This window comes from Blennius ocellaris (genome assembly GCF_963422515.1).
Source record: "Blennius ocellaris genome assembly, chromosome: 15".
NCBI lineage: Eukaryota > Metazoa > Chordata > Actinopteri > Blenniiformes > Blenniidae > Blennius > Blennius ocellaris.
In genome coordinates, this window is record NC_137664.1 from 22,027,359 (window position 1) to 22,053,999 (window position 26,641).

The 26,641-nt window shown below is 42.3% G+C and overlaps 1 protein-coding gene across 1 annotated transcript in view; it reads left to right on the forward strand.

Annotated features, from left to right (window-relative positions):
• Nucleotides 1-8,233, forward strand: part of wdr7 (WD repeat domain 7) — a 115,011-nt gene extending 106,778 nt beyond the window's left edge. The window contains 4 exon segments of the mRNA XM_080510095.1: nucleotides 825-924; nucleotides 3,353-3,385; nucleotides 3,387-3,458; nucleotides 5,543-8,233. Of these exon segments, the coding sequence (XP_080366221.1) occupies nucleotides 825-924; nucleotides 3,353-3,385; nucleotides 3,387-3,458; nucleotides 5,543-5,746 (409 nt within the window). The 3' untranslated portion in view covers nucleotides 5,747-8,233.
• The last annotated feature ends 18,408 nt before the right edge of the window (nucleotides 8,234-26,641 follow it).

Sequence of the window (26,641 nt, forward strand, 5' to 3'; positions counted from 1 at the left end):
GTTTGGTGGTGCAGTCAGATCATCTCATGTGAAGGCTTCTTGTTTATTCCATCAGAGCTTTCTTTACCAGTGGCTTCATGGCCACCACTCCATTCTCACGCTCCGACTGGTGAATAAACTCGTCAACCTTTAGGAGTCAATCTGATCTGACCTCAAGTTCAACACAATAAGAGTTGCAGTGGCCTCCCTCACACATCTCAATCTCGTCACTCAGGCTTTTGTCACAGTTGGTCTTTTCATCATGTGGCGGCAGGTTTGACCCCCCCCACCCCCCCAACCCGTCTAAGCCATCGCCTGTTTTTTTTTTTACTTTTTGTATCGATCTTCATTTTATTCATCGTGAAAATTGTGGCATCTGATGATGTCTATTGCATTCTGTCAAGAAACGGAAACTTCGCCCATAATGAGGGTCACAAACGACGTCCAGGACAATAATAGTTATAATAATAATAATTTGAAAAAGTAATTAGAAAAAGAAAAAAGATGATTAACAAAATTAATGACATAAAATAAACTAAAAAGCTCTAGTTTTTCTCCAGTCCACCATATGTAATGAGTTAAAAACAACCAGTCATCAAAAGCCCATTCTTCTCTGTGAGGGTTACAAGGACAGGCCATCCAAAAGTCATCAATAGCAGACGCTTCAGATCGGCAGGTATATAATTTAAGAGGCGTCCAAACTTAAAAAATTAATAAGCCTTTAATACTTATTTTATGATAAAAAAGTTTTGGACATCCTGTGAAAACGTCCTTTCCTGGTGACGTGGTAACCCTAACCCTGACGCCAGTGTGTGGCCACACTTGTTTACGTCTCTTTTTTCCAGGTTTTACATGGTTGGTTACTGCGACCGCAGTCATCGGATCGCTGTGGGAGCTCGCCAGGGTTCAGTGGCCCTCTACGATGTCCGTACTGGGAAATGTCAGGTAGGCCACTAAATTCATCTTTGGAGCTTTCCTGTTTGACTGCAACAGTCAGGGTCTGAGCCGAGGTCGTTTTTTTTATCCTTCCTTCCATCCATCTATCCACATCTCCTACCACTTCATTCATTCATCTCTCCATACATTGTACACTTATGGTCTCGCCGATCTGTCCATCCATAATCATACTCAAAAATATGTTCTTTTAATGCATTGGTTTTACTTAGTGCTTTTATTCACCTGCTGACTTTTCTCTGCATTTCAGCAGCACGATTGCGATCAGCAGGAACAATTGTCACACATGCATTAAAGACACGACACAGGCCACAGAGAGTCCTGCTGTATCACAAATATTTATGTGACGTTCATATTGCAGAGATGCTGAGGAACAGAAACGGGCAGCGTCATGTGACCCAGTTCGTATTGGATCACAGTCAGACATGAGGCATACTGAATATGCATCTTTAACACAAATCAGTGGAGCGTATTTATATTTATTTAGTGAACGTAAGCCATGAAGCCATCTGATGGACCAGCTCCTTCTGAACTCGCTGGAGAAGGTGTGAAGAGTTTGGTGACGGGGAACTTAAAAAGCTTTTGGTTCTGGACTCTTATTTGTCTCTAATTGGGTTCAGTGGTCTTTATTCTAAACAGCTGATTGTTTAACAGGCCGGATCCACTCTGTTGACCTCTGAATCACGAGCCTCCTTTAACAGTAGTGACGGGAAATGAGGTTCTGGGAATTCTCCGAAGAGGGAGGTGAAGGAGGATAAAGAGGTGAAACCAGAGGATGGAGGGCTGATGGGAGGAGGGAAAGGGAATTATTGTGAAAAAATTTGAAGGAGAGAAAAGAATTCATCTTTTTCGTCTCAACCAGCACTGCTGGAATCTAATAGTTTCCCCATGAAGGGGGGCAGCGAGAGAACAAATGAAAAAGATGAGATTTTCATTTCATTGTGGGGTTTTTTTTTTTTTGTTGTTGTTTTTTTTTGTTCTGGCATTAATCGCCGCAGACGGGTTATTATTTCGTGGCCCCGCGGCCCGAGGCGCTGCGTCTTAATCTCATCTGGAGGTGAGAGTTTGTAATCCCAGTCACAGGCGGAGCCGGGAATTTCTGGGAGGGCCTTTATTGCGTTACTCGCCCCGCATCTGGTGGGACGCATTATTGCGTTACAAAGCAGCAGTCTGGGGTTTTGTTTTCTCCGTCTTTCTGTCCCTGGAGTTGCAGAGGCAAACGGCAGCATCTGTCGGTGGGGGGGGGGGGGGGGACGACACACGATGAAATTTCAACAAGGACCAAAATGAGTTTTTAATCCGAGCTTCATCACAGAGCAGTTAGTTGAAGTGTGGCCAGCAGCAGCTGCAGTCTGGAGTTTGAGGAAAAACCACCCAAAACTCCGTGAAATAACTGCAGGAAGACTTTTTTTTGGGGGGGGGGGTTATTTTGTTCTCATCCGGTTCAAGCTGTTATGATACCTCAATAACACTCCTTTTACTCTGACTTGTTCACACTTATCACACTTGTATTGTTCCGATTCCCTTGGGAAACAAAGCCTTTTCAACGCCTGCAGGACAAAGAAGTCCAATAATGAGTAATAATCCAGTTTGTGGCACTTGTTCATCTATTTCCTCAGATATTTCTTCACATAACTGCCATGTGTCAATGTTGTCATCTCCAACCTTCATTTCCACGGCTTGCTTCTGAGGACACATTTACACTGGAGTTATGATGCTCAGTTTGGATTTGCTGCCTCAGTGAGACTTTTCCTGAGCCGTGCGATTACGTGTATATTGTGAAGTGACTGATTCTCACAATCAGAAGCATGCGTACTTGTAATGTTAACACATTCTGGGCTACTTCTGATCCAAGCACAAACTGCAGAGCCAAGAAAACAAGGATGACGATACGTTTGAGGCTCATGTCACGGTGCCTGAGAAGTTTGCCGAACATCACCTGCATTTTTTGGGCAGAAAAGGACAAATTGTGCCATAATTTCAAGTAGTGCATGCTATAAATCAGGTGTTCTTAACCTTTTTGACCTCGGGGCCCAGTGTTTCCAGCACTAAGGGGCCCCGGGGCCCATTTAAATATGAAACACTTTCATTTGAACTGATCCGAATCTTGGTTTGATTTGTAGTAAATTACTAAAATTAAGTCTTTACACTTTAGATTAGCATGCTAAAAACCTTGTCAAATAAGTAATAGGAAACACTGTGATGATGTCAAAAACATTTCTCTATCTGGTGTATGTAAACATGCACACACAACACTGAACAATTAGAACAACTCAAGTTGCCACAAGAACAATTAGAAAGGCTTTTTTTTTGTGAAGTTCGTCACGGTGGTGATGTTGACACTTTACCGAAAAGGTACTTTTCTGATTGTCTTTCACTTGTTTGAATTTTTTTTTCTTTTTTTTTTCCCCCTTTGTAGAACATCCACGGTCATAAGGGTCCGATCACAGCGGGTGTCGTTCGCCCCCGATGGTCGCTACCTTGCTACTTACTCCAACGTCGACAGCCACATCTCCTTCTGGCAGGTAAGACACTAAACGTCTCTCCGGATATGACCCAGGTCTTCCTCGCCCCGTCATCATTTAGTCTGCCAGTGTTTATCAAAGTTTTTCATGTCGACCTCTCGTAACCCCTGTGGCCTCTGAAGTAAATATGTGAAGAGAAAAGAGGCCTTGGAAAATCAATAAGGAGTAGTTTGCATTGATGAACTTCTTAACCTTGAGCTTCATCTCAAATCCACTGTATTGAGAGAGAGAGAGAGAGAGAGAGAGAGAGAGAGAAGAGAGGAGAGAGAGAGAGGAGAGAGAGAGAGAGAGAGAGAGAGAGAGAGAGAGAGAGAGAGAGAGAGAGAGAGAGAGAGAGAGAGAGAGAAGAGAGAGAGAGAGAGAGAGAGAGAGAGAGAGAGAGAGAGAGAGAGAGAGAGAGAGAGAGAGAGGAGAGAGAGAGAGACTTGAAGAATCCCTTCAAGAAAATAATGCATCCTTTTTTCTTTTTACAGTTTAAAGTTCATAATACAAATGTTGCATTCAATGAATCATCTTCCAAAATAATGTCAAGAGCATGTTCCTTCATGGGGATTAACTCTAACCTCTGGATTCATTTTCCTCTGCAGTCTTGAATTTGAAATGGAGAGCAAAGCCTGGTTGTATCAGAATCAACGACGACACGTGTTCACACATGCATGAAATAATACACACATGCACGCACACTGCTTATCTCCTTCTTCCCAGAACTGTTTTTTAAATGAGATGTCTTTACGACCTCTGACACGACACGACTGTCTGCACACACACACACACACACACACACACACACACACACACACACACACACACACACACACACACACACACACACACACACACACACACACACACACACACACACACGCTAATGGAATTACTGTAAGCATAAACCACTGCAAGCACGCCGACTAGACGGCTGCTGTGGTAATGAGCTGGCAGACGCTCTGTCGGTGTGTGTGTGTGTGTGTGTGTGTGTGTGTGTGTGTGTGTGTGTGTGTGTGTGTGTGTGTGTGTGTGTGTGTGTGTGTGTGTGTGTGTGTGTGTGTGTGTGTGTGTGTGTGTGTGTGTGTGTGTGTGTGTGTGTGTGCGTTGAAAAGACACTGCATCAAAACTATTGTTTCCTGACAACACTGCCTCTAAACCAGGGAGCCCAGCCCCGGTCCTCCAGGGTCCCAGTCCTCCATGTTCTAGTCTCTCCCTGCTTCATCAGACCTGAATCTAATGATGATGTCATCACCAAGGTGGTGAAAAAGCCCCATAACGAGCCTCTCATTACAATCAGGTGTGTTGAACTGGGAGGAGCTACACCCTGGCCTCCAGGACCGAGGCTGGAGATACCTGCTCTACAAATGGACACACACACACACACACACACACACACACACACACACACACACACACACACACACACACACACACACACACGCAGCGGCAGTGAATAATATGCTCTAAACATTAGCAAGGAGAGAACGCGGACATTTTAGTGGACAGATGACCAAGTTAGATTATTACTGCGACTAACAAAATAAAAGTCCCAGGAGAGTTTGGACGGGGAGTCATGACACCACAGAGGAAACTACCCAGTTGAACAATCTCAGTAACTCAGTAGAACAACTACTGGTCACTACAGCTGTAGTACACGTATACAGCAGTAGTTGTCACGCCGTCCACACAGGGACGGAGCCTGAGCGTCTCCGGAAACTGCAAAAAGTTGCATTTTGACATTAGTAATGTTCCTTCCTTCCCTCAATATGGGCGCCCCACAGGGCCGTGTCCTCAGCCCCCTGCTCTTCACATCATACACCCAGGGCTGTGGCCACATGCAGCTCCATCCCAGTGTGTGCCTTCCATGGAGTGTTGATTTTTGCCTGCTTGTGTCTCTTGTATATAATTTAATGTTTTTTTTAAATGGTTTGTCTTTCATTTTTATTTTGTACATTTGACATTTGTGTCCGAAGAGTCTCGTGGACAGTGGCTGCGTTCCACTGCCGTCCTACAATGTGTTACATGACGAATGAAAAAAAGAGCTCCGGTCTAATCGTAACCAGCCTTCGTCCTGATGGTCCTGCTGTGCTGCTCCTCAGATGAACACCAGCCTGCTGGGCAGCATCGGGATGTTGAACTCGGCTCCTCAGCTGCGCTGCATTAAGACCTACCAGGTCCCTCCGGTGCAGCCGGCGTCCCCGGGCTCCCAGAACCACCTCAAGCTGGCCCGACTCATCTGGACCTCCAACCGCAACGTCATCCTGATGGCCCACGACGGGAAGGAGCATCGCTTCATGGTCTGAAGTCCATGAGTGAATCTCATGTGGAAAAATCTAACGGTTTCCTGGTTTGGATAGAAAAGTCGAAACCAGATTATAATTTATTGTTCATCTTCTTCAGTGTTCGTTGTGGGGAGGAAAAAAAAAAACCCTGATTTGTGGCAGAATAATCAGCTTGTTTACATTCTAATCAGCATCAATGTGCGTTTCAATCATTCCTATTTATTTGTTGTGTTTGCTGAATGTTACAACTCTCTGAAACTACTTGTACATTATTTAATTTTAAAAGTTATATTTCCTGCATGGCAGATATCTGTGAGTGTACGTTGCAGAAATGTTGTAAATTTCTTTGCAATTGTTGGGATTTCTTCCGTTCCTCTGTTCGCCCTCGGTGAGTTCTCTGACCTCCGACCCCTGGAAGACCACATTTCTAACTAAGTACTCTGGCGTTTGCTTTTACTTTTGTAACGCCTCGGAAGCTTTTCCATCGCGCTGAGATGAGTGTGTGTGTGTGTGTTTGCACCCCAGTGTATTAACACTGTTCTGCACAGTCTTACTTCCGGCTGCTCGTCCTAAAAGCAGCTCCTGGATACGTCGTTCAGCTTTGTGGCTCCTCTCGTCTCACACCAAATTCAAGCCTCAGTCTAAACTCTCCATCGTACCCCTTCTTTCACATGTTTCTCCGGAGATTTTCATCCTCTCAAGACACAAAACTGCCCTGCAAAGTTTAGTCATTTCAAATCTTTCAGCCTCTTGTGATAATAAGTTTCTATGCTGATGATGTGAAGCTATTCCATGAAACACCTTCATTGATTTTTTTTTTTTTGGTGGATTTCTCCAGGCTGACTCCATCTATCTCTGAACATAAGTGTAAATATTGAGTGTCTTATGAACAGTGCTGTGTAAAGTAGGTAGTGTGTATAGCGTGTGTGGATGTTTGCTTTATTTATTGTGGCTGGTGTGATCTTCTGAAGCAGCGGAGGGATTTTCCTCTTTCGGTTTGTTAAAATCTTTCACAAGCTTTTCAGGATTTAAGTTACTTTGAGAATGAAGTTTCGAGCGCTTACAAGGAGGATTGAAACTTTGAAAGTTTTTTTGTTTTTGTTTGGAAGAAACTAAAACCTCAGAATGTTAACTAGATTTTGACTCCCTGAACAAAGCAAAGACCGTTTAAAGAGCAACAAGGCTTCAGAACCTCAACTCTGATTGAGACCATCACATTCGCCTGCAACAGAGTGTACCTTTAAGTAGAACCACAGATCCATCCGACTCCACAGGACTCTCTGCCTAAATGCAGCCAAAAGCAACGTTCAAGAAGACGCGTGAGACATTTCAGACGAGGCTCTTTGAGACTCTCTCAGCCAGGTTCTAACTTCAAACTTCAAACTCTTCCAACTCCTCCGAACTAAACCACCAGTTACACAACTGAGCCAAACTCTAGGAGACAAAACCAAATCTTTTCAAGTAGCTCTCCGTGTTCCGTACAGAACTGGCCTTCAAACCAGGCCTGAGCTCTTTCATTCGGCTCATTGAGGTGGGTAGAAGTTCAGGACCGAGGGAATTTGATAGTTTAATGGCACGTGGTGCTGAGGCGAGGCCAGCAGGAGCGAGCAGCTGCTCACGTTGCCCCCGAGGTTCAACAGGAATCTCCCACACCGGAGGTTTAGTGAAGAACTGCATCACATCCTTCATGATCTTCCATCTTTACTTGTAAAATGTTAATTCCAGAGTTTACTGTCGAGAGAGAATTGTATATATCTATATACACTATATATATATATATATCTGCACTATATACTGAAGTTTTATTTCTGCAGTGAGGCTCATGTCGGTTAGAAGCTCTGTCTGTCTCCTCCATCTCCTGTCGGTTTCATTAGGGCCATCAAAAAGCTTCTCACACCGTTACACACCTGTAAACCTGAGCGTGTCAAAGCTTTTCACAGGTTCTTCCTCTGGAAAAAAAACAACAAAAAACAACCAGGTCTGCTGGATCTTTGAAAAATACCCACAAACAACATCAGGTCCTGACAGCTTTCAGATCTTAATCTTCCCTTTTCTCTTAACGGTTTGCGAAAAGATGTTTTTGGCAGCGTCTCCGGGGAGGAAGGGCGAGAAAAGTGAGGGAGGCGGGAGAGGAAGAGCCCACGAGTAAGTAACAAGTGAGGTAACAAGTGAAGATCAGCTCATCCATCCAGAAAAGACGGATCTGTGGTGAAGCCAGTCAACCTTTTTCTAAATACAAGAAGAAGAAGAAGGGAAAAAAGAAAAACGGCACGTGAAACACATTTTGTTCCTGTTTGAACTGAAAAACTCCTTCGTAACTCAAAGATAGAAATCTAAATATAATTTCTTTATTTTCTCGCTGTGGATTCGTTGTTCCAGTGTGTGTGTGTGTGTGTGTTGCATGTATATGAGCTTCTCTTGGCCGCGGACAGCGTGTTGTATCACATCAACGTGACGTGTTGAATTGTCTTGTTTATCTTTTGTCCAATAAAGATAAAAGTGAGACCACATCACAGAAACCTGCAGTTTGTTCGCCGGGTCTGTTTCACAGGAATACGGAGCATCGCTCTCGGAGGGTTCCAGTCCAATTTCTGGTGTAAAAAAAAAAGAAAAACCACACACACACACACGGGGCTTTCTCATCCATCCTGGCAACGTCTGGTCGACCTGCTGAAGTTACAAATGAAAACAACACTGAAATACTACATAATATTAAAAGAATATATAGTGGAGGTTCAGGTTGCTCCTGGATAAATGATGTCAGTGCGAGGAGGAAAATAGAAAATAAGACATTAATAGACACAATAATAGACCGCGACGTGAACAATGTCCAAAGTTACGGATTACATTTGTAATTAGTTACAGTTTAACGTAAATGTTTTTTTTGTTTTTAAGAAAACCCTGTGTGAACATTGTCCAGGTTTCTTGGTTAATCTTTCAGTTGCTGGTTTCATTTGAATTCCTCTTTCACACAGTGATTGTCTTCATAAGACGCATGTCTTCTTCACGGCCTCTTTCACTGTGGATTGAAGCTAATCCCACCTTAATCTCACTCACAGAAAGATGCCAACTTCCACTAAACCACCGCTGTGTGATCAGCTGTTCACTTCAGATTTCACTGTTCTATGAATCTAAGAGTGGGTTAATCCCTCTAAAACTCTGATGACCTTCAAGTTGATTAGAAATCCTGCAGCAGTTTGCTGGAGTGATCGTCTTGTCCGTCACTTTCACCGTCACAGAGCTGATATCTCTTACAGCACAATTTCATTAGACTGTTGAATGGACTCTTGATCTGCACAGATTCTATAGAAAATAATCTTATTTTCTTGACTTTATTCTTCACCTTAGATTTTTTATTTTTTTGTCAAATCTGCATTTTTCAAGTTAATTCTTTATCTCCCGGATTTACATGATGTGGCTGCATGATGGCAGGTAAACATGGTGTGTCTGCTTTTGTTTCCCTGTCCATGTGAACCCTGTCCTCCCCTGTCCTCCCCTGTCCAGGTCAACCCTGTCCTCCCCTGTCCTCCCCTATCCAGGTCAACCCTGTCCTCCCCTGTCCAGGTCAACCCTGTCCTCCCCTGTCCTCACCTGCCCTCCCCTGTCCTCCCCTGTCCTCACCTGTCCTCCCCTATCCAGGTCAACCCTGTCCTCCCCTGTCCAGGTCAGCCCTGTCCTCCCCTGTCCTCACCTGCCCTCCCCTGTCCTCCCCTATCCAGGTCAACCCTGTCCTCCCCTGTCCTCCCCTGTCCTCACCTGCCCTCCCCTGTCCTCACCTGTCCAGGTCAACCCTGTCCTCCCCTGTCCAGGTCAACCCTGTCCTCCCCTATCCAGGTCAACCCTGTCCTCACCTATCCAGGTCAACCCTGTCCTCCCCTGTCCAGGTCAACCCTGTCCTCCACTGTCCTCACCTGTCCTCCCCTGTCCAGGTCAACCCTGTCCTCACCTGTCCTCCCCTGTCCTCACCTGTCCTCCCCTGTCCTCCCCTGTCCAGGTCAACCCTGTCCTCCCCTGTCCAGGTCAACCCTGTCCTCACCTGTCCTCACATATTCAGGTGAACCCTGTCCCCCTGTCCTCACCTGTCCAGGTGAACCCTGTCCCCACCTGTCCTCACATGTCCAGGTGAACCCTGTCCCCACCTGTCCTCACATGTCCAGGTGAACCCTGTCCCCACCTGTCCTCACCTGTCCAGGTGAACCCTGTCCCCACCTGTCCTCAACTGTCCAGGTGAACCCTGTCCCCACCTGTCCTCCCCTGTCCAGGTCAACCCTGTCCTCCACTGTCCTCCCCTGTCCAGGTGAACCCTGTCCTCTCCTACAGTCAGTGTGTTTGTCTCCTTTACCCTGAACAAGATGAAGCCGTATTGAGGAAAGATGAACGTTGTGTTTGTGTCCATGAATGTCTGCACCTCAGACACATTTCTGACCACAGAAACTGCCTGTAAACTATTTAATCTTTACATGATGATCGGTTCTCATCATTTACAACAGGTTTGTGCCTTCAAGTTTAGTTATGTGACACAAAACATCTGCAAAACATCTTGATCAGGTTTTCTGGAAGAGAAACCCATTTTTTGTGCTGCTCTGTGTTTTTTCATGGGATTTTTAACTGTAGAAGCGTCAGATTCATCCACATTCATCCACATTCATCCACATTCATCCACATTCAACTGTGACCATCAGACTTTATAACAAGGCTGCTAATAGTGCTCATCTTATTCACTATCTATTAATCAGTTGTCTTTGCATGCAGTACAAATCATTTCCACCTGGGATACCTACAACACACACACACACACACACACACGCACACACACACACACACACACACACACGCACACACACGCACACTTTAATGAGCCTCTGATCAGAGAGAAGCAGATCAATTCCTTCCTTTAATCTCACGTCTTTAACTTTCTGTTTCCATCATCTGGCGCCGTGTTTCCATTAAAAAAACATCGTCCATAATTTAAAGGTGCAAAGTGATTAAAGTTGCAGAGTCCTACATGTGAAAGTAACGTCGTGCTAAATAATTCCCTTTCAACTTTGGCATGGAAAGTTAAAATCGAGGCTGTAGAACAGACTAATTAGATCCAGACTCTTCTGTCTTTTCTGACCGTTGATGAAAACGTTTTCAAGTTTATGTACAATTCATCCAATCAGAAACAGAGCTACAGTATGTATGCTAAACTGCTCGGTTTTATCAAGGTATTTGTTGTTGTTTTGTTTTTTCTTTTAATTGTGTAATCCCTTGCTTGTTTGTATTTCTCAAAGCATTTAGCCAGCTGGTGATTGACAGAAACATCCCAAAGACCGTGTTTTCTACCAGAATCAGTCTCTTAATGAACAAAACAGAGAAGATCTTCAGTGAGGTTCAGATCTCTGGTGACAAATCCAGGTCAGAGGTCAAAGGACGGACTGGGTGGAGATGAACCTGCTTCCAAGACCTGCAGGAACCTGAGGTTGCAATTCACACAAACCACCAGGACTGGGCCAGAGGAGGCCTGAGGAGTCTCCAGGTAGAACATGATGTCACCACCACGACAGCTTGTTAAACTCCACAGTCTACCTGAGGATGTCCATCCGTCTCTTTATGACCTCAGTCTTCAGCTCACAGACGTCAAACCATCTCACACTGGTTTATAGAATCATGACGTGTTCTCTGGACTCTCAAGACCTCCACACATCACATCATGGAATCTGCAGCCACTCTTCCTGTCCACACGGACCAGACACCCAGAATTAAAGCAGCTCTGATGGTAGAAGCAGGTTCAACCTGCTACTGGGAAGATGAACTTCACAAAGTGTGATTCTGCTCAATGTCGTTCATGTAGAGTTTTCCAAAGTTTTTTCTTCTTCTTTCCCTTCCTTCCTGATCTCTTGTAACTGGTTGCAGGTGAAATTCAAACGTGGCTCTGACATGAACACTCTCCTCGCCTCCCCGCCTGGCTTCTCCACAGCCTTTCATCAGTTTTCATATGGAACAGCGTCAGACGTCGATGGTATTGATCCGAACTCTTTCCCCGTCATGCCTTCCTTCGCTGCAGCCTGTTAGCGCCTCCGCACAGAACCCAGGAAACATCTCGGGCATCTTTGAAGCATTTCAACCTGAACTTCCCGATAAGTTTCTGCCTCCACACGTGTGATCTGATCCAACAGGCTATCCTACAAAAACTGTGAGCAACTGAGCAGGTGATTAGAAAAACAAGTGTTCCCCGACAGAGTTCGCAGTGAAAGTGCCCCTGATGCTGTTGGACCAAACTGATGATTTGTGAATAGATCTCAAACTGTCACTCGTTACTTGAGGAGAAAAGTTTTTATTTGAGGGGACCTACAGTTTAAACTGACACAATGCAGTCAGTGTAAAATTACATCTTCAATCAAATCTAAATGTAGAGACGACCAGCCACGCTTTTAAGAAGAACAGCCGTTTACCTCAAGTTAATTAATCACACTTTTCTATGATGAAAACAGAAGTTCAAATGGGAACAATAGACGTCTTTACACGATGGAGCATTGGGCTTTTGAGTTCATTCTTTTTTTTTCTTTTTGACTTCAACTGCAGCCGACTGTCATTCACTTGGAGGAACAATATTTCATGTTTAGAACTTTTCCAGACTTCTTGTTTGCACTTTTCTTATTGCACTAAATGTGCATTATTACAGGAATGTTCTGCTTTCTATTGTTTTCTATTAATTTGTACAATTTTAAGTTAATTTTTATGGATTCTGTTGTAATTAAAGCCAGACAGAGTTCTGTTCAAGAAACATGTATTTAATATTTATTATTATTTATTCTACGAAACAAGACAGGTTTCCCTTTAAGAAAAATACTGATTTTATTCTGTGAATTTTGGTATTTTGCAATAAAGATAACTTGCTAAATATTTTTTTTTTTCAATGTGTTCATATCAGAAAGAACAAAATAAGCTCAAAGACCTTGTGACACCAAAACATGTTTAAAAAAAAAAAAGCAATCAAAAAATCAAAGTATTCTTGCCGTCATCCTGTATGAACAAGGGATGAAATGAGGTTGTGTTTGTGGATTTCCACCAAGCTTGTAGGCTTCTATGTTCTGCGTTGTGGCGCTCGCTCTGGTTTTGCTCCTTTTGGCCTCTTTTCTTCACTAATGGTGTAAAAAAACTCACTTTTCTCTCATCCTTCATCTCCAGTTCCCAGCTTTTCTTGTCTTTTTCTGTTGTTCCCAAAGTTTTTGAAACTGATTCTATGAAGGAATCCACCCAGTCCTAGTCCTGGTCCTGGTCCTGGTCTTGGTCCTGGTCCTGGTCCTGGTCCTGGTCCTGGTCCTGGTCCTGGTCCTGGTCCTGGTCCTGGTCCTGATACCAGTCTGGGTCCTGGTCCTCCACATGTTTCTAATCCGTTTCATTCTGGTTGGACAGTGTGAAAGTTTGTCGGGAGGCTTTGATAAGTTCTATTTATCTGTTATTGATGTTCCCAAAAGTTCCTGCATTTTAGCTGCAAGTGTTTTTTTTTTGCTTTTTTTTTTTTTTATCCCCCTGCAAGATAAAAAGATTATCAAAAGATCTGCGGTTGTTTGAATCGATGGGATCTCACAGCTGGATGGGAGCAAGTTTTCAGGAGAAATAAAGAGGTGCAGTTTGCAGGAAGCAGAAATGACCCAGATTCCGAGGCGGCGGTTCCGTGACGCCCTGGGAAGTTGGTTTGTTTCTGGTTTCGCCTCTCAATCAGCTGGGAAGCGACTCTGATCCTGAACAGGAAACAAACTGATCCTGACGAGCTGGAATCAGGAAAAATTAACAGACATTTGTTTCCTCTTCAGTTCATTCATTCATTTATTCTAATATTATCTTTTCATAAATTATAGCACTTTTTTGTGGATTTGTTATAGAATATATTATATTTTACCTTTCTTCCTGAGGGTCAAATTACTTATTATTTTTGTATTATTTCAATATATTTTGGAGGTATTTGTAAATATAATGACTGTATCAGTCTTTGTTGTTGCTGGTTGATAACAGACGATCAGAAACTGGTGCAAGGATTTTCTACGGTGATTCGTCACATGATTTTCGGCGGGTAATTTCACTGATATGATGTAATTCAATAATGAAATAGAAAGATGTGTATTGTGCATTTATAGTTGAAAGGTGGTGCAAGATGATTTGTTTTACGGACAACAATCACAACAAACAGTGTAATTGTTCTAACAATGATAACAGTCCTATCTTTATACACGGTTGAAATGTTTCTTCAAAAATCTCAACTTGATCATTTAAATGGTCTCTTTTAAATCTCTTACAGAAATTAACACAATTACAGACACTGCTAATCATACCCAATGCCAAAAATTAAATTTTGCCAGCAGACATGCAAAAATGACAATATAGGAGGACTTTTGATTTTAAGCACCAAGTTTCCCTGACTAATTTAAAACAAGAGTGATTATCAGTTGGAATCAGCTGGAATTCCCAAATACAGGTTTTAAAAAGTTGCAATAATGTTCGTTAAATGTATTTATTTTTTTTACATAATGCAGAAAACTTTGTTATGTACTGAAAATTTAAACTGGATCATTTTAAATTCATACTGCATCGGCTTTTGATTCTTTCTTTGTTAGTTCATTTTGTGTTGTATAATTTCTGTATGGAAGGCTTTTGAAAACAAATCTTCTTCTGGCTGTTCCCTTCCAATCATGGAGGTGTTCTGATGAATCAGATCATTTAGGGTGTTCTGTTGGAAAATGTCTTTGCTTTCATGAAAGGAACAAAAATAAATGAATGAATGAATTTGTTCAGTTAGTTTGTCATTAATTCATTGAAAACATTCTGGCACCACCTTTAATAAATAACTGAGTCACTTCCACACATTGTAAAAACAAATCAACACAATGTGTTTGATCGCCAGTCAGTTTCATGTGTTCACTTGTTTTAATTGATCAGAATCAACCATCCTGTGAACGCTGAAATAGTTTCGAGGTGGTTTTCCAGGAGTAGAAATGATTTGGTATTTGAAATTACTTTCTCTCTCTGTACACCGCCAGACCATCAAACTACCGGAACAATGTAGAATCTCCAAACAAACTCCTCCACTGCCTTCATTATTCACAATTCAGATTTTGGATTAAAACTAGTAGCTGCAGTGTTATCCCTACAAATAGTCGTAAGCGGCCCAATTATCCTCCTCCGTCTTCCCTCGGAGGCTCTTGACGCTCCAACATCAGAGCCGTCAACCTGCTAAGTTGTTTTTAATCCTGAGAAAGTACCCGTGCATACTTAAACGTGGGACAGAGTCCTCCAGTGTCGATGCTTAAAGAAATGTACGAAGGAAAGTCGATGTTAAGTGCCGAGATCAAAACGGGACAATGTGTGTGTTTAGCGCCGACAAGCCGGGAATTTATTGTTGAAGTTAGTGAAGATGGAGATGGGGGGGTTAGTGGGGGGGGTTAGTGGGGGTGGGAGGGGGGGGTTGTTGGGGCTTCGATCAGTTAAGAGCAGAGAGGCTGTAATTCTGCTCAGCTGGAGAGAGAAAGTATCGACGTGGAGTCGGAGAGGCTCGGAGTCCCTCCCCTCCAGTCCCCCAGGTAGGCATTAAAACCCGGCCGAGCGGTAGGGGGGGGGGGGGGGGGGGATGAAGAGGAGGAGCACGCCCCCTCAGAGCTTTGATTCACTGAAGTTTCCCACATCAACCACAGCAGCCTGGGAGGCGCTGTGTGGTGTGTGTGTGTGTGTGTGTGTGTGTGTGTGTGTGTGTGTGGTGTGTGTGGGGGGGGGGGGGGGGGGGGTGGGTGGTGGGTGCCGACTTTAAAACCACCATGCTGCCAAAAATAATCGCCACCGCTTTACTTTTCAATTATCAATTCAGCGTCGAGCCGAGCTGCAGCTTAGCGCTGGCTTAAGGTTACTTACAGTGGTAAAGATGGTGGTGTGTGTGTGTGTGTGTGTGTGTGTGTGTGTGTGTGTGTGTGTGTGTGTGTGTGTGTGTGTGTGTGTGTGTGTGTGTGTGTGTGTGTATGTGTGTGTGTGGTGTTTTAATGAGGCGAGGCGATAAGAGACGAACTTCAACACTTGAAAAAGTTGACAAGAGTTCAATGTATTTTTGTTTTAATTGGATTTTGTATTTTTTTTTTTACTGAAAATTGGCTAAAACATCTCAAATCACTACAAATAGAAGAAAAGAAGAAAAAAAACACAAAACCAGCCTTCAAAAAAACCAAAATGTGTGAAATGGATCAAATGGCTATGACAGTTAAAATCGTTTTCTGTTCCTTAAGTTCTGAAAATTCCTGCTTAATCTCTGGGACTTTCTGGACGTCCACCAATCTAAACTTTATGAGCCGAGTTCTCCTCATCTTAACATGTTTACTGGGTGATTTGTGTTTGGTGGAAGGTGTTTGTGGAATGTGAGTATAACTTGTCACACGACACCCAAAATTATCCATGGCATCATTTTAATGTGGATTAAAGACCACCATTTAAATGGCCTGTAGGGGGCAGTGTAGCAAGAAGCATGAAGCCATGATAGCCAATCAGAATCCTGGAAGAAAAAAAAAAAACAGGACGTCATGAATTGTGACGTAAATCTCCACCTGCCCACCTTTACAGCCAGAGCCAGAGTTTATCCAGACCTCCACCGTGGACAGAGTTTTCAAGAATCATCGTTTGTGGTGAGTCGCCGCTGCGTTTATGTGTAAATGCACCCAAACGCAAAAAATATATCACAGTATGTTTTGTTTTTTTTCAAATACCTGGGTACGCATAAACAAGACCATGTGGCCGTGAGACTGCAGGAAAGGTGGGTGTCAATGGGGGAAGACACAGGTGACACACATGAGGCTGATGGGCACATGCAGCAGAACACGGTTGTTTACAGACAGACAGAGTTAAACAAACACAGTTTGCAGCTGATGTGATGCACAAAGAGTTTATAGTTATTGCTAATTCACAACTCTAGTCCCCGGTTGGGCCTTTCTACATAACTCATTCATTAATTAAATTAATTAAAATGAATTACAAATCGAGACTCCTTCAACTTCACACAAACATTTCTAAAACGTTCTCATACATTCAACATCATACACACCCATTATCTAAGAAAACAATACAATTTACCCACTCACTCACTCACAGTGCTATTGGCTAACTGGAAACAGGAGGGGAGACACAGACAGCACAAGCACACGTAGACACAGAGGTTGTGTATATATATATATATATATATATATATATATATATATATATCCTTGTTGGGAAGACGAGGACCATCAATTCACTGGTTCATCTGTGGGTACGCAGATGGCTGATGAACCCGATCTGCGCTCTGAAGGTTCTTGTGCAGTGTGGACAGGGAATTGAGGCAACTAATAAAGAACTGTTTGTGTTGTTCTTCCTTATCTGCCTGCCATGCTCACACACACACACACACACATATATATATTATACAGTATATACCATATTTGGACATTCTATGGAAATGTGTGTTTGCTATCTTTGTTCAGGTGCGGCAGAGACTTATTATTGCCTAATCTTTTTGATTTAAGAGGCAAGTCCGGCAGCATTATTGCATATTTAGACAAAGGCTTTCATTTTTCTTGTGGTTGTATTTTCTTTTAGTTACAACAAGCCAACAATGATGACAATAAGTTCCGTCAGAGGACAAGGTTTAGCTTCTGTACTGTTTTTGCACGATCATGGTCAAGACTTGCAGTGCGCCCATGGTGTTTGAGGTTCCTCTCATGGAAGAGAAGGCTGCTTCACAACACGGTTCTTCTATGACCGGCTTCCCCATTTCCGGGCCTGGAGGTCCGCTGTCCTGCAGGTTTTCTCTCTCTCTCCCAGCTTCAGCACACCTCAACCTGATGTTGACATCATCGTCAAGCTTGTAAACAAACCAAGTAACGAGGCCCTTATTGCATTCAGGTGTGTTGAAACTGGGACAAAACGAAAACATGCAGGACGCCGGACCTCCAGGCCTGGAGATGGGGAAGCCTGCTCTATGAACACCTGAGTTTTTTTGAGGAATGTTGTACATTTACTTCATTATAGTGTTTATTTGTTTGAGAGCAGCATAAAAGCTGTCACACAAATCCTGTTTATATTTGTTCAGATACTCTAACACAGGAGTAAAGTCTGACAATACTATCAACATAATGTCTGATAATGTAAATGGTATCCTGAAGTCAATTAAGAGAAGTCAAATATTTCCAATAATGTTTCTATTTCAAACCAAGTCCAATATGAATGTTTCAGAGATTACAGATAAGGAAGGTCGATATATAATGACCATAGGAAGGATTGAAGAGGTGATGGTAACATTATTTAGTATATATGCGCCTCCAGGGAGTGATTGGCAATTTTTCAAAAAAAATATTTCACATTATGTCTCCAGAATCTCTGGGAGTGCTTAAATATGGAGGTGATATGAACATAGAATTAGCAAAGATCAGCTCTTCTGGCCCCAGTCTTAGTCATAATAAACCTTTAGCCAACAAAATAAATTCTATCATCGAGGAAATTGGTGTCACTGATGTTTGGAGGGATTGAAGCCGACTAACCAGGACTATACTACGACCTTACCTCACCTGTTCTAGAATTGACTATTTGTTTATGTTCAAAAAAGATCAGTCTAAAACCCAGTCATGTGACATTGGAACAATCAACATAGCTGACAACTCACAATAAATTCTATAATTAACCTGAAGGACAATCCAAAATCAACATAATGGAAATTATATTCAAACATATGAATTAATGCCCAGATAAAAAAAGAATGACAAAATAAAGATAGAGATCCCCCCCCCCCTATATTTATTCCTCTTTAATAAAGAAGCGCAACAATTTAAATTTACAAAACAACATAAAGACGGAGTGAAGCCTTATAACGCAGCCGTGATCAAAACACTGCAAATTGAGCTCGATGAGCCATATTCAGACAAAGTTAAAAAGAATCTGGTATTTCTAGAACAGGGAGTACCGAAAACTAATAGAGCCACAGAAGAAGAAAAAAATTGGAGGCTAAAAAATAAAAACAAAAAAAAACCTCATGAGCTTCAGAAAAATGTTTTGGGGAAAAAAAATGTTTTTTTTTTTTTTTTACAAAGTCCGTCTATCCACATGCCAGAAAGTGTCACTGCTTCTACAAAATGCATCACAGGCGGTTTAATGACGTGGTCAAGTGATGCTTCAGAACAGGATTTGGCTCATCAACACAATGAGACACACTGAAGTTCTAATCAGGACAATGAAGGAAGTAAAACAATGAAATGATTAGCTTGTAAATTGAGGAAATGGCAATCAGACAATAGCATAACTAAAATAAGATGCTCCCGAACAATGAAAATATAGCATCAAGTAGAAGAGAGCCAACATAATTTTGAAGAATGCTACAACAAACTATACTCACAACCAAAAATAGATAACATAAATGAAATTGGAAAAAAAAACAAATAAACATGTGGAATCTTTAGATCTATCTCCAGTTACACAGGAACAAAATAAAAGTGAGTGGCAGAGATAACTGACAGCGAAGTGAAGGCTGCAATATCAAGGCTTAAACCACATCAGAGCCAAGGCTCAGATACGGCCGAATGGTATAAATGTTTCAAGGATCAAATAACTCTGAAACTCCGAGAACATCCTACCATCCCTCACCCACCAGGGACAGAAGGATTTCACCCACCAGGGACAGAAGAGACAGTTTGAGAAGGACATTACATATTATGTGGAACCCGTATAGCCTATTATATCTTTTCCAGATGCTAGCAATTAAAATCAAAGATTGGTACAAAACTATATATGACACAAATAGCATGGAAAGACTGACATTCCCTATTAAGATGCAATTTCAGAGATTCTTGAAGAAAATGGGTCATTTATGATGGTCCATGGAGGCCAGATTTGCTTTAGCATCCCTTCTATAAACTCCACAGGATTACCAAATAGTTTGTTTGTTTTGTTTTGTTGTTTATCTGTTTGCTTTTGCTTATCGTTCAGAAATGTATATACTTGATTAGAACATATATGGAAATGAAAGGGAGAGTAATAGCTGAAAGATCAATGTCATTGGAATATGTCTTGGACTATTGAATTATATCATAGATGATATATATGTATCTAGATGTGTAAAATTAGAATTATTTGGATAATAATAATGAAAAAAGATAAGATTTGCCTCCATACGAATATGTAGAGCAGCTTATGGTAGAATGACTGTGTGTGTTGAGCTATATATATATATATATATATATATATATATATATATATAGGCTTGTTCTACCACCTGAGCGTACACCTGCATCTCCACAAGATGCATCTGAGACTGGGTGATTCTCTGTTCCTCTCATGTGCTGTGCGCTCCTCCACAGATTGCGCCCTGGGCGGATGCCCACGTCGCTCACAGCGAAATCCATCACTGGATGTACCAAATTCTCCCAACTCGTCACATTCCTGACAGATTGGTGAAAGAAAGTGACACGCGGCTGTGCGCATTCGTGTGCAACACCGCGGAACAATATTGCTGACCGTGCGTACGTGATCACAGCAGCAGCTGTTGCTATGACACAATCTGACAGTGGTCATGAGCTTCCGACCAGTGATTTGGCCGTCCCATGACCACACACAACCTGACTGATTTGAGCCGCCACCACAGATTTTGCTAAGGTTTCTGCCACGATCCCATTTTTCGACTCAGACGACTGAAAATCGCAAAATAAAGCCCTCTTCCCTTGGCTCTTCCCCACCTCTCCACCTCTCCACCTCCATCTGGTCTTGTCTCCTGCTTGTGTCAGGCCTCATCCTCTGTCACCACCAATATCCAGACTCTGTGGGGGGGGGGGGACTAATTCATTGATCATCGTACCTCTACATTCACACCATCAAGATTCACTGTCTTCCAGCGGGTCTGAGCGACAAATGACTTTCTGTTTCCAATAAAACTCTTTCAACGTTTCTATGAGTCTTTTCAGGTTGAAATAATAATATGGGAAAAGTGCACAGTAAAGTCGATGAAAAGGACGAGTGTGTGAGAGAGCATGTTTAAAGTGTTTCATACTCTTAATCGCTTAAGATTAAGGTTCCTAATTGCTCGCTTTAATGTATTCCTTTCATTTCTTGATAAAGCACGTTGAATTACCTCGTGTCTGAATGGTGCTCTATGTATAAAGAAAATCCTTGCCTTGACATCATAAAGCCACACAAGTCTTCAGATATATGACAATAACAAGACGAATTCAATGAGATGAGTGTCCTATAAAGAGTTAAGACGCAGCTCGGTCGGACCATCGTTGAGATCTTTCAGTCTCTCAGCTTTAAATCCTCTCCTTACAAACAATTTAAGGTAATTATTCGCTACACGCACACTGAAAAGCAGGGTACTAAGTAAAGATAATAAAACATTAATGGGTATTAGTAGAAGACATTGAAGGAAAGGGGGGAAAAGTAGGGTGTTTGGTGCTTTAAGCACTAATTTGTCCCTTTGGGGCTTTTTTATTCCTTCTTCTCCAAACCTGCGTACAGAATTCAGATTTGGGATTAAAACTTCTGGCAGCAGCCTGGTTGCAGACCTTTATCCCTACAAACAGTTTTAAGTAGTCCACTTATCCTCCTCCATCTTCTCTCGCAGCTTCTTGACAGCGAAGGCGTGTTCCAACATCAGAGCCTTCAACCTGCTAAGTTCACTTTAATCCTGAGAAAGTACCCTTGCATACATAAACGTGGGACAATGTTAAAGAAATCCACGAAGGAAAATCGATGCGAAGTGCTGAGCGGAGGGCGGATCAAAAACGGGACAATGTGAGTGTTTAGTGTCGACAACTTGTAGTTGAAACTGGTGAGAAAGAGCAGCGAGGAGTTGAACTCTGTGTGGCTGAAGGAGCTGAACTCACCTCCAAACCAGGAAACGCAAACTGAGAAGTGATGGGAAACCCAATCGTTCTTTTGTTTTTGTTCATAATTATGAAATTGTCTGGCTTCAGGACCCACCATCAACATACACAGTAAAACCTCTGAAGACAGGTGTCCTCTCTTCAGAGGGACGGGTCACAAGGACAAATTGTAGGACCAGTTGATATTGAACGAACCAAACACCAAATATGTTAAGATTATTTAAAAGAACATAACTGAACCAATACAAAGATGTATACAATATAAATACATATATACACAGGTATATAAGATGTATACAAGATGATGATTAAATAAGATTTAATGTACTTCAGGGACCACAAACAGTCCAGTTTCATCCTGAGTGACCAGACTGGTCAAATATTGCTATAATAACCTTTAAATTTACACTTTAAAGTGTTTCTTTGTCCTGGTCACAGTGTGTGGAATGAAACGGTACCCAAAATATTCAATCCTCTCCGTGACCTCAGCCTCCAGGTGAAGGGAGGCGAGACATTCCATTTGATGTTCCCGTGGTAACGAGTGAAGAAATCCTGTTTCAGATTGAAAACCCCATATCTCCATGTCCACGACGCTTCAGAGCTCGTAACGCCAGATCAATACTTTCTTCTGTGTGATGTGTCAAAGGTGTCGGCACAATTCTGCTCTTAACCACTGTGATTTGTTCACCACAGGGCATGTCGATTGATCAAGTTTACAAACTAAGAGCTGCTTGATAATAAATATTTTATACCCGCACTCGTCAATGAACAGCGTTCTAACAGTGTACGGGTTGTCGTGAGCCGGACACGGACGATCTGAGCCGGACTATCGACGGACTGTTTATGAGCAACTGATGGGAGATGAATTGGATTTGTGGTTGCAGCGTGCACGCCGTCTGGCGGAGCTGCTGCTCATAATCACTCCTGATAACTGACGGCTGTCTTCATCCTGCAATCTGGCAAACTGCTCAGGAGGAAGAGGAGGAAGAGGAGGAGGAGGCAGAACTCTCAGTTACCAGGCTCCTCTCATGTGGAACCAGCGGTTTCAGGTGGGGAGCCTCGACTGAAGGTTGGGCTCCAGACCTTTCTATTTAATGAAGCAACAAGGAGAGCTGGTTCAGGACAACATTTTCTGAGTGAAGCTGCAAGAAGGGAACTACACTTTCCTTTCTCCAGGTCCATGTTTCAATAATATCAGTCAGAGTCTGGTCCTGCAGGTTTCTTCCTGTTGAAAGGGACTTTTTTCAGTTAAGTTTATACTGTGATCCACTCAGGAGAGTGAAGGAGGAGGAGGAGGAGGAGGAGGAGGAGGAGGAGGAGGAGGAGGAGGAGGAGGAGGGAGAGTCTTACATGTTTTCCACACTTAAACGTTGCAGATCATCAAACAAATGTAAACATTAGTCAAAGAAAACACAAGTAAACACAAAATGCAGTTTTTAAAAGAAGGGTTTTATCAATGAAGAAAACAGTTCAATCTCCATGGCCCTGTGTGCCTCTGTTCCTCTCATAAACACTGAAGGACCATTAAAATACTTGATTGTAGTCTCTGATTCCTTGGCCTACCGATGTTGTTGCATTCTCGCCTCAAATTTACATTGTATTGATTAATACTTTTAACATGATATTATGGCTTTGGCTTGATTTTAATTGCCTTTTAAAACAAATTGGGGGTTGTTGTAGTTACCTCCCACTGCCACCACTGACAGGTGCTAAGGTGTTAAATTACACACAGCCTGGTGTCGAGTTTAATTGTTTGACATTGGCACCTTGAAATTGATCAGTAGATTGACTTTAAGTGATGCAGTGTGGCTTTTGCTCACTCCTGTAAAAATTAATTGTTTTTTGTGTTGAGTTTCCTCTGCTCACGTAAGCATTTATATTTCGTTGGATCCACTGACCGTGTGCTTGTAGTTCCAGTGTACAGTGGGAACTGCCTCCACCGCCTGCCACTGGTCTTATAATGAAATAAAGTTTAGCTTTTGGTGGATATTGCAGCTTCAGTCTCACTAGTTTAAAATGTTCTCGTGTGAAGAGGATATAAACTTTCCTCTTAAATGCAGTCGCAAACGAGGAAATGTCAAATTGTCTTATTATGAAGTGCAGCGTTTTGCACCTCTTCCTTTTACTTTTTCCTTTCAAGTGTTGCAATTAATATTAGTTGTAGTTTTCACTGCCTGCCACTGGATTTTCTGCAGCTTCTTCTAGTCATGATGTAATCTAGTAATACTCTGGTTCAGCTTGCTGGTTATCTATAGTCTGACTTGCACATGACTAATTTGCATATTGTCGTGCTGACTTCAGCACTCTTACCTTCAGTTGAAAATTAACTTCATCTGCAGATACTTCTGGACAAAAACCCGTGGTGTTATAACCTCCTGCTCCGATGGGAAGTTCGGTACATGCAAAGTTAGTAGCTTGCAATGAGTGTTGATGCTCTCGGGTTGGATTGCACAATCACAATGCGGCAGTCCGTGCAGTTTCATTACCGCCGGTGGATTTGATTCAGAGCACATACATTATTATTCCTATCAGTAAAATGTGATATTATTTTTATATTGCTATTAAAGGTGAAAACGCTAAACCAACAATACTCAAGTCATCGTGTCTCAAGTCAAGTCAAGTCAAGTCAAGCCCCGAATCTTTAACTTCCGAGTCCAAGTGGAGTCTCAAGTCTTTCATGTCACAAGTCATCAAAGCAGAGACTCAAGACGACTCGAGTCCAAGTCACATGACTCAAGTCCCGAGTTCTGAGTCTGTGAAAGTCCCTTCAATGCTCGGAACCTAGAAGTTCAATCCACGCCCTGAAGCTTTCCTCTCCTTAAACAATCAAAGAGAAGCTGTGAGCTCTGGATGAGAAACATGACTTCACACAGACGACCTTTAAGATTGGAAATCCTCCAGACGCGTTCAGAGTAGGCAACGGACAACAGCCGTAATTACACACTGCGCTAATGGCCAAATGTCAATTCTGCCGTGGCTCCATGTCTGAACCCCAACATCAGGCCGTAATTTCACCTCGAAGCGAGTGCAGGCAGCAAAACAATAAAACTCCCCTCAAACAATAACACACAACAAAGCCCGGACCGCCTGGCCGCCTCGGACAGTGTGGAAAAGCCTGGTGTCACCTGACAGCGGTAAATCGCCTCCAGACCAGATTCCTCAGGTCTATTAATGGCGGAAGCGAGGGCGGCGGGTGGGATGTGATCGGCGGCAGCAGTGGATGGTTAAGAATGAAGATTGGTGAGAGCGGGACAATCGATACAGCCTGGATGTAGAGAGAAAGAGAAAGAGGGAGAAATTCTATCACTCTGATGCTGTCGTCTGTGTTCAGGCTATTTTTTAACAATCAGAAAAGTTCAGCTTTTTCTTCTGGGATTTTACAAAAATGTGGGAGGCTGAACGTTATCTATTTTTAACTGAAATTTAAATTTTCGTTGTGACAGATCAAGATCATCTCCTTCCAGTTTGTGCTCTAAAACAGCAGCGATTCATTTTCTTGGATGCCCAGTGGATGCTAGTTGATTTTATTTTAATGTTCACATCTCAGCAAATTGATGCATGTAAATTGAGCTCACAATGCTTTTGCAGTACCGATGAAATAATTGGAGTTTAAAAGCTTTTTTAAGACATAAAGTGACTTTTAATTTGTCTTTGATCTGTGGCTACACTATGAAACAGTTGCTCCGTTGGGCACTTTCCAATAATTCTATTATATATTTGAAGAAAATGTATTGATTTCATTTTCATGACATTAGCCTTTATTTAATCAGGAGAACCACATTGAGATTAATCATTTCTTTTACAGGTGTATCCTGGATACTTGATACTGATTTTAAAACGTTACGAAACTGTAAAAATGAGGTCAGTTTTGAAAAAACCTTTGACAACACCCAAGGAAAAACCCCCCCACAGATTTTAAGAGTATTTCAACAAGTGCCATATAAATGGTGGATAATTGAAGCGTCCATAGGACAGGAAATTCAAAGATGAGTAACTTTTTCAAGATACTTTAACGACACTACTTCAAGAAGTCACTAATCAAGTGTTGATTTTATTAACTTGCACACTGCGTCATAAACAAGAAGATGCAAAAACAAGGAAAATAGCAGAAAAGAAGGAAAATGAAATACAATTAGTGTTTTTTTGTTTTCCCTATCCAAGGCTTTAAAATCTTGCAGCTTCCTTTTGTAGGGTCCCTTGTGTGTCAAGTCTTCATTACTTACTTGATTGCCTCTTCCTGTTTTATTTTGAAGTCTCTGTCTTGTCTACACCTTTGTTCACAGACTCTTCCTGTCCTCGCTCCGTCTGTGTTTCTGCTTAGTGCTGATTTGTATCACCTGTCTGTCTTTCCCCTGTGTATTTAAGTCCTTCTTCCACTTTTACACATACCTGGGTGTTTGACAAAAATGGTGATATTTCTCAGCCCCCCCCACCCACAGCACACACACACACACACACACACTCCAGAATAACAAATGTGCTTTGATAACTGATGAGCAGCTGCCATTGATACTTACATTCACTGATGAGTACAACATAATGAAATACAATTAAATCTCTGCTTTCTCAATGCTCGTTTTGAGTTGTTGTGTTCAGTGATGCCTCTCTGAAATTAAATACACATTTAAATACATTGTCAACAAAACCTTCAAAGAATTATCAAGAATTAAGCAGGTTTTTTTAGGTGTGATAATTAAGATTTTTAAAATTATATCTTTACACAGCGATTCTATTACTTTTACATGTTCACATAAATAGTGTGTGTGTGTGTGTGTGTGTGTGTGTGTGTGTGTGTGTGTGTGTGTGTGTGTGTGTGTGTGTGTGTGTGTGTGTGCGCGCGCACGCCTGTGTGCTTGTTTGTTCCCCTAAGCTAAAGGACAGGCCTAAGGCTGAAGCTCTGTCAGTGTCAAGGTCACACACACACACACACACACACACACACACACACACACACACACACACACACACACACACACACACACACACACACACACACACACACACACACACACACACACTTCTTCCAGTCCACTGCTCCTCTCTGTCCAATCAATGCAAT